General features: G+C 23.8%; 1 protein-coding gene across 1 annotated transcript in view; it reads right to left on the reverse strand.

The window, feature by feature from the left end:
- Positions 1-5,662, reverse strand: part of LOAG_18124 (CBR-ACY-3 protein) — a gene marked incomplete at both ends in the record, with an annotated part of 6,841 nt that extends 1,179 nt beyond the window's left edge. Inside the window, 8 exons of the mRNA XM_020450792.1 lie at positions 394-478; positions 558-655; positions 1,016-1,133; positions 1,414-1,674; positions 1,975-2,133; positions 2,272-2,393; positions 5,022-5,133; positions 5,556-5,662. Coding sequence (XP_020305486.1) covers positions 394-478; positions 558-655; positions 1,016-1,133; positions 1,414-1,674; positions 1,975-2,133; positions 2,272-2,393; positions 5,022-5,133; positions 5,556-5,662 — 1,062 coding nt within the window. The remainder of the gene's footprint in view (positions 1-393; positions 479-557; positions 656-1,015; positions 1,134-1,413; positions 1,675-1,974; positions 2,134-2,271; positions 2,394-5,021; positions 5,134-5,555) is intronic.
- Positions 5,663-9,877: the final 4,215 nt, after the last annotated feature.

Consider the following 9,877-nt stretch of genomic DNA (forward strand, 5'->3'; position numbering starts at 1 on the left):
ACTATTATTGTTATTATTATTATTATTATTATTATTATTAATTATTAATTATTATTATTATTATTATTAGTACTATTATTGTCATTATTACATTATTATTATTACTATTGTTATTATTATTATAAATGATTACAAGAAATGATTCGTCGGTCGATAATGGTTTTAAAAGAATATTATATTTCGTCTCTTTTTCTTTGATTAAATTATTACAATTGATTCGAGTGATTAATTATGTTGTCATTATTTAGCTTTCTATTTCGAAACAAATCGCTTTTGAGTTCATTTCAAAATTGCACATTTTCATTCGTTGTGCTGTGAATTATTGTTTTCATAGTTAACTTGCTATGCCAATAATGATAGTTGTAATTGAATATTTGATTGTTACAAACATACTTGGAAGAAATTTGCGTAAAGTGTAAGTAATATCATAAAAATGATAGCCAATGATATGATAATCATGATAAGCGTTGAAATTTGCCTGAAATAATTCCTACCACAATGTGCAACAAAGAATTATTATTATCGCACTAATTATATATGTCATATATCAAACTAACCTTGGCAAAACTAAAACATGATAAATACCATAAATAACGAGGAAAAATATATTAATAGCTAATGCTGGTACAAACCATTGATCAAATTGCACCTGATACTGAAATGGATAAAAATATTTTAAAGTATCGTTAAATTTCATTGGCCATGTTAATTTTGTTGATATGAAAAGTGAAGTAAAATGGTAAAATAAATATTAACGCATGGATTTAAGTTAATATCTGAGTTTAAATCAAGAATGATGGTTTAAAAAAAATCACTTATTTATTTCTTTATTGTTATATTGTTTATTGTTTATTGTTTATTGTTATATTGTGCTGTAACAAAATTTAAAAATGGTTTGATTCACCAAAATTTTCTAGAAAATGAAGGATAGGCAAAAAATTGAAATGATAAATCTTGAATGAGCTTGTCGAATGTATCTAAATCAAATGCTTGATTAATTAATAAACAAACTGACCGCTTTTTCCATTTGATGATTTCGAAATTTTAATAACCAACTATGCATTACACTTCTGCCGTTGTTATCTTTGTCAGTATTTTTTTTCCCATTTATTAATGCCAGTTTGTCCATTCGTCTGCAATATTGTCCTTAATTTAATTAAATTTTTCGGAATTTATTTAAAAATTGTAAAATTCTAACTTCACTTCATTTTTTTTATGTTCAATAATTCTTTTTCGTAATGTTTTTTTAACGTCCAATCAAAATTTATTTCATTGCAAAATTAAGCTACTAAATTTTTTGTGCCATTGTTATATTTGACTTGTTTAATATGCTATTTATTTTGCATATATCACTATTTCAGTCATAATTAAAGTGATTAAAAAAAAGAGCAAAAATAAAATCACAAATCAAACCTTTTGCGACGTCCACCCATTGTAGTATTATTTTTGAGTAAAGTATCATTGGCTGATGATATTGTTTGTAGTAGCCTGTTAATTGCTTGTGGTACTGTAACTAATGAAAATCGTTTCAAATTCGGGAACAGTATTGATGATGGTAAACTGCTGTTACCATAATGATGTTGATCATTTGCAATCCGCCAAAGTTGTCCACATTTTTCAAATCGAAAATTGCATTCAGCTTGACGTTTTGCTGCTTCTGCAACGTATATTCCACTGAAATATATTTTTTTTTTGATGACTAAAACTTTTTGTTTGAAATGAAGAAGACAAAAAGTAAGCAAACTTTTATCATTAATGCTAACATAAAAAATAATAGATGACGAACAGATGGTTAAATTAACGAATTTAATTTGATAATTACAATGGAACATAGTAATGGTAAATGATTTAAAAATGGTATAAGATTAACGATAATGCAGATTCTCTCATAGCAATATATGTATTATTGAATTAAAACCTGATATGTATAATGGTTTGTAATTTTTGTTTTTGCATAAAATGACGAATAAATACCTTTCTGGAGCGATACGTTCAGTGTTAACAGCTTCTTCTATCGGATATCCAATTGCATCATAATGCCATTTTGTTAAACCAAATATTCCACATGATACGGAACCACATTCAATTCCACAACGCAATTGCAAATCCACAATTGTTGCATCGCAAAAACTTCTGGAAAAAATTGGGACATTTATTAGCAATCAATAATTTTCAATATAAAAAAAGAAAACAAAACAAAAATACACTCATGCATGCAACCAGTAAGAAATGAAATTAAAAAATCCTGAAATAAATCACTCAAAAACTAACCTTATAAGTGCTTGTAAATCGCATGCAAAAGCAATTGCATTCTTAAGATGATCATCTCGTGCTGCTGGTATACCTGAGATTACCAGAATACCATCGGATTGCAAGCGAATACAACCACATTTCTACAACAAACTTTAATACTTAACTATTTAGTTTCTTCTTTTTTCACTATTTTACTTCTCCTTCTTTTCATCAATGCTCTATCCATTTTGTTCACTTTATAGTTATCTGTTTACTTCTTATTGCATACTATTAATATCAGTAATCAGTTATTACTTATTTTCATCTTAAGAAGATTTACTTCATTTTTTTTTTTTTACTATTAAAAAATTTTTATTCTTTTCGTTCTAAACCATATCATTCGTAATGATAATTAGAAAATAATTTGCGTAAGCTAAACAATATTAATTAAGAAATTGATAAATATTACAGTACAAATTTTGCATTCAAACAAAAAAAAAAATTCGAATCCTCAAAATATTTTTCCAAATAATTAAATTTTTATCTTTTAAATTTAAAAATTGTTAGCATATTTGTGTGACAATTTTATTAAACAAATCATTTAATTCATTTTAATACTTAACCCATTTTCCACTTTTTTTTCCAATTCCCTATTCTACTGTTAAAATTCTCACTAAAAAATCATCCATTAAACAAATTTATCACAATTAAAAATGGTTTTTGTTAATGGGAAAGAGTAGCAGAGCGAAATAAAAGACGAAACCAAAGGTAAATCATCAATGATAATGTATTATGTGACAATGACATTAACATAAAACACATTATCCAATCCATTCATTTTAGTCATTTCTTCAGTTATTGATTGATTTATTCATTTATTCAATTATTTGTTCGTTTTATTTCATTTTCTTCTCATATAGATTTTATTGTAAGAAAATTGTGAAATTTAACAGTCATAAAAATTTGTCAAAATTAGAATATAAAATAGAATCCGTTTAAATGCTCAAATTCTCTATTTTAATTTAAATTTAAAATGTAATAAAGCAGATATTTTCAACCTTCATTTATATGACTTTGATGTTTTGTCAAGTAACACAAATTAGCCATCATTTTATTTATTCTATTCTGTCTATTCTCGGATTATTGAGAAAGTTTTAATTTGTATTTTTTTTTTTCTCACAATAAATAATCTATTGCTTTCCTTGCTATAAATTGGAGAAATGAAAGTATTTAATTGGAAATTGAGAAATCATGGTTAATTTGAATTTTTGGATGACTCCAAATTTGTAGGCATTACTTTCAAATTATATTTTTCAAAAAAATTAAGTAATAACAAATATATTTTAATGTTTCCTTTTATTGTTAATACAGTTATACCGATAATAAGGCAATGTGATGAATTTTTAGCTGCAAAAAAAGAATAAATTAATTAATCAATTAAATTCATCATCACATAAATGATTCATTTTTATTTCCCTTTCGAGGTATCCTGTATATAATTTAGCTTAATTTTCAATATTTCAGTTGAACATTAAACAAAACTTTAATTTTAAATATTAATTTAAATTTTTTAAAAAACTTTTTTACTTCGTAATTTTTGGTTTAATAAAAATCTTATTCATTCATTATAATTTAAGACAATTATTAAACAGCTGGTCCCTTAACAATTTTTGTTCCTTTTTTTTATTTATTTGTTTCCAAAAAAAAAAAGGAAGAAAAAATTAAAATTCTTTTTGCCAGTTGGAAAATCTCACTAGTCATTTCCTGAAATCTTTTCCGAATCTCTTTTTTTCTTCTTTCTTTCCTTCCTTTTCTCCTTTCTTCCTTCCGAAACAATATAACTTTTATCCAACAGCTGCTTCCACCCGTAAAATTTCACATCTTTTTTTTCTTCTCCTTACTTTTACAATCATCCTTTTACAATTGTTATTGACACTTTGGAAATATATAATGAGGAAAGATATCTAATTAACAAATTTGCATAATATTGCATTTTTGGTTCTTTTTTCAATACTTTGTAAATTGAAAAAAATTGCAGAAAATAAAAATTAACAATTAATTAGAGGGATTAATCTTTCTTCCTTTTTCCTTTTTTCATTTTACTTTTTCCTTCCTCTCCCTCTCTTTTCCTTTTTTCCTGATTGATTTCCTCCTTCCTTTTTTTTTTTTTTTTTAACATAGTTGTTAAAATCAAGCCACAAGGAAAAGATATCAGTTTATGAAGTTACTTTTTCATTTTTTGTTTTTGAAGTCTAAAATACCCCTCAAAGCTTATATTAACAACAACAAAGAAAATGAAAAAAGAGAACAAAACAAAATCTTTCTAACAAAAAATATTTCGGCAAAAAAAAGGCTCTTCCAAAATTTTAATAATTTTCGTTACCTTCTTTTTTTTAAAATCAATAAATATTTCAACGAATTTGAGTTAATGTTGGAAAAACTTTTTTTAAGTATTTGAATTTTAATTTACTTATTTAAACTATTTGTGTAAATCAATTTATTCACGCAAAACCGACGCTTATTAATAATTAACAAATTTTTTTCCGGATAGGAATTTTTTCTCATCAATAACAATTTCCCATTGCTAAATTCTTTTCGAAAATATAAATAATCATTTAGAAAAATTAGTAATTTAATGGGATCTAATAAAAATTGTAATTTAATTAAAGATGCGTAATTGAATTTAACATCAATGTGCAAAATGAAAAAAGAAAAAAGAAAAAAGAAAGAATCAAACATAAAGAGTGATCATTTTGTTTGAACGTTAGTTAAGAAAAAATAATGTTTACTTTGATAATTTGATCAATTCGAGCGTTAAATTCATTCAACAATTGCGCTGAATCTTGCGCACTACAGCATGACAAGATATCTTCCAAACCAACCAAGCGACAATATACAACGCTGTAATTTATTAATACATTTCTTTTGCTGATATTATAACATATTCATGAAATAATATAAGCATAAGTTATCATTTATTGATTTTCTGAATATGATAATGCATGATAATTATTACTGATAACAAATGAAATCTAACTATACCATTAATTGAAATTAATTCCAAATTGTTTATAATTTATAGACCAAGAAAAAGTGTGCAGTAATATTGGAAATTTCTAAGAAGAAAAAAGAAAAGGAAAAAAAATTAAACACTTTGGCTTATTTTAAGAAAAATCATTAGTAACATAGCTACTTATAATATCAGTAATATTTGTAAGCAAAATTTCAACTGAAATAAAAAAAAAAGTTTCAAAGTTGCATTTTCAAGTTTTGAAATGAAAACTTAAAGATAAGTAAAAAAAATAACAAAATGATATGCAAACCTAGTTTGATTATAATGTTCCGTGTATATTGTTGGCGGAGATTTGGCAAATTGTTGACGTGCTGTATGCACTAAATGTGGTGGTACTGCAGTTTGCAATAAATCCATCTGCAATATAATACTGTAATATAATTTAGAAACTTATAATTTATATTTCGTTTCCATTTATTCATCCGTTAATTTACTGCTATCCAATTACATGTATTTTGCAACATTTACATGAATCAGAAAAAAAAATATTTAATCCACATAAAAATGAAATGTAAATATATTTTTTCAATTATTCTTCATGATTTTTCCATTATTATACACATTATTTATTTTATGATAATATTGTGTGACAATATTGTTATAACAATAAATATTTGTTACTCATGTCGTAATAACACTTAAATCATTTGGAAATACTGACATCTGATTGATTAATGTATTCTCTGGGGAAAACCGGAAAAGATGAAGTGGAAATTTGAGACAATATTACGAGTATTTCATTCAATCAAATTTAAACAAATCTTATCAAAATGATGCATCTAATCCAAAATGAAATTATTGATTATAATTCGGAGTGAAGCTTAAAATGAAACAGATAAGCATTCCGGTTTCAGAGTAACTTAACACCTTTTGAATATATTTATTACAAGTTAATTCCAACCTAACCTTTTGACAATATTTATCACATATTAATTCCTAAACATAATAATTCCACTATATTTAATACAAATTAGTTCCAGATTTAATTGTTCATTAACCAATTAACTTTTCATAATTTTCAATTTTTTCCATTTTGAACTTTGCTCCTTCTTTCTCCCATTACACCGAATATATAAAATGATGAATGATTGATGGTGATGTACATATAGGAATGAATCATTTTTCATTTGTAACTTTTTCTTGGCATTTATTATATTTTATTTTATTTTTTTTTTTTGGTTAAAATCGAAGATTAAATGAGCTGAATATAATAAAATAATATCAAGTTTTTCGTTTCATTTCCTTTTCGAATGAATTATATTTGTCATACAGGATGTAAAAGTGATTAATTCTGTGAGGAAGAAAAATTCATAAAATCTCTTTTACAGTTTAAATTTTTTTTCTTTTTTTTACTTCATTTTGCTAAAATTTTTAACCAAAAAGTGGCTGCTGCTACTGCTTCTATGTAGAAATGTAATAAATCTTTTTAGCATATTATCATTTTTTCTCATTTAAATCTCATGATTTCTTTAAGTTTTGGAATTTTTTTAATTAATAAGCTTATTTTAGAATTTTTTCCTAAGATTTAGTAAAAAAAAAAAACTACTATTTCTGGAAGATGTCAAGTAACGGAGCAATTTTCTTGGTAACTTTTTTTTTTAGGAAGAAAAAAAAGACATATTTAATTTAAAATCTAAAAAAGTTTTTCAACATTAAATTCAATTGCTTTATTCGAAAGATTGCAAATTTGTTCAACTTTTCTTGACATCATACTAACTAAATTATAAAAATAAATGGATAAAAATGTAACTTTCCCAAGTATATAAGAAAACTTTTTAAAACATTCCAAATTATTCCCTACAATTTCTCGCCGGAAAAGAAAATGAATCTCTAGAAGGTTACTTAATTTAAGAAATTTCTCGAAACACAAAATTTCAGTTTAAGGAACTACAAATACACCTAATTATAAGAAAATGAAAATAGAAATGTAAAATGTGAAAGTAAACTTGATGAGGACAAGAAAAGAAAAAGGAAGAAAAAAGATTTGAATGTAAAAACTTACGAGCCTAGTATTTTCCTGAATAGACCGTTCTTCTGCAGCAAATGCATTTCTTGCACGCAAGAATGCAGCACGATAAATTTGTTCCCGTGTTGAATATGAATAAAACCCGATGAAATGTACCCAAGCATGGAAGATTGCTACTGCCAAAAACTGAAATTAAACTTTGATAACATTTTGTTTAAAAACCATTTAAAAGTGTTTTTTCTTTTTGCTTTTTTTTTTGAAATAGCTGAATGATCTAAAATTGATAAAGTACTGGAAAATAATTATCTCTTTTATCCTAGTGTCATATTATTATACAAAAACAGAATCTACAATTAGCATATGACGCTATGCAACAGAACATCTCATGCATCGGGAAATGTTTCGATATTTTATGCATAATTTAGCTTTCTTATTTTTTTCACCTTGGTTTTTTCTTTAATTGACAAAAATTACTCCATATTTTTGACTATTAATAATTTGATCCGATAAATCAATTAGCGAAATAAGCGCGATTATTTCAAACTTATCATAGGTAGATTTAATTTGAAGTTTTCTTTTTGTTTATCTTAAACCGTTAATAAATTAATAACTATAGTCTCTTCTTCCTTTTCTTATAAACAAAAAATTCAAATGTAGCCAATAAATTATGTTAGGAATGTATTTTTGTCTCTGAAAAATATTATCTCTTTTATTAGCATTAAATTAAAATTTTAATTATATAACATTTATTTTAACTACACCTTTACTTATACATTTTATTTATTTGATCAAAATATGTATTATTTATTAGCTCATTGATCATTTTAAAATGTATATTGTTAAATACTGTAGTTATTTCATCTGTATCATCTTTTTTTTTAGAAAAATATTTCACATCATCTTTATCAATCTATATCCATACGATGCAGTAATACTGGATGGCAAAGTGATATACTCAAAATATCCCAGTTTTGCTACAAACCAAGCAACGTTTTATTATTAAATATGGTGATTGCAATATCACAAATAATGGCTATATATTGGGTAGCCTGGAATGATAAAAATAAGTAATATGTGTATTATTTCTTTTTACCTTCATAATTTTTATCAGTAATTCGCTTATGCAACATTCATGAAAATCTCAAATGAAAATCGCAGCAGATATCTTGTAAATCATTCCATTTAATCATATCATAATATAATTTAACTAATGGCTTTTCATCGAAAGGAATTTTCAATATGTATGTAAAAATAAAAGAAAAATGAAGAAATAAAAAAAATAAAAACAAAAAAAAAAACAAGAAAATTCTCATTCCTTACTAATTTTTACTTTTTCTTTTTTACTAAATGATAGAATTTTCATAAGCAAAGAAAAATTCAATAAAGAAAAATTTACTTCGCGAAAAATAAATTTAATTTGATTTCATAAAATAAATTTCCAAAAAAAGGAAATAATCATTTCTTTTAAAAAAACTTTCCTTTTCCTGTTGCTACAAATTACATCAATTTATTGAAGAAATTGATAAAAAAAGAAAAAAGAGGAAAAAGAAAAATTACTGTTTTTAAAAATAAAAATTTTTGAAAAAAAAAAGAAAGAAAAAATGAAAGCAAAAATTAAATGAAAAATTAAAAACATTTTTAAAAATATTTCCTATTAATGTTTCTTTTCCTAAAATTAAAACTTGTAATGTTGTTCCTTAAAATACTTATTTAACATTTTTTAATTGATTATTTTGATTTAAAAAAAAAAAGAAAATCAATAAATAAAATATTATAAACAATTTATAAATTTTCATTTCAAAATAATACATCAATCAATCTCATTGAATGGATCATTAAAAAAAAGAAGCAATAAAAATTTTAATTGACCATACAAGACCGATAATAATGATTAGATTAATTGATTAAGATTGAGTATTATTATATAAGTAAAATGATTTCTTTTTAATGGAAAAAAAATTATCACAATGCATAAATTTCATCCATTATCTATATTTTATTTCATATTTTTTCCAAATATTTCAATTTTTTCTTTTACTAATTTAATCGAATTATTTCGCTAATTTAAAAGTTTAATTAAATTTATTTAAACTCGAATTTAATTTAAAATGTATAACAGCAAATGATTAAATATAAATATAGGAATATGCATAAAATTGTGAAATAATTATTGATCCTAATAATTTTTATGATCGTAAAACTTTTAAAACAATAAAACCAATCAATATTGATTAATTCATTTAAATAAATTATCAAAAATTGACCTTGAAGTTTGATACGTCAAGGTTATCATTACAATTATTAACACCAGCATTATCATTATCATCTTCATATCATCAATTTCTTCCATTTATTATTACAAGCTTTTGTTCACTTGTCGATTTAATTGAATTAAAATTAATTGAATTTAATATTTTATTAAATTCAAATTAATCATTTATTGAGAACAAGTATTATTAAGAATTCTGCAATAACGATAATTTTCAATATATGAATTTGAATCATCAAATTAATCCATCAATGCTAGTCACTATCATAAAAATTAAATTAATCGAATTCTTGAATACTTTATCCTAAAAATAATCTCAATAAATTACTATTCATTA

Source organism: Loa loa (genome assembly GCF_000183805.2).
Source record: "Loa loa unplaced genomic scaffold supercont3.200, whole genome shotgun sequence".
Lineage (NCBI taxonomy): Eukaryota > Metazoa > Nematoda > Chromadorea > Rhabditida > Onchocercidae > Loa > Loa loa.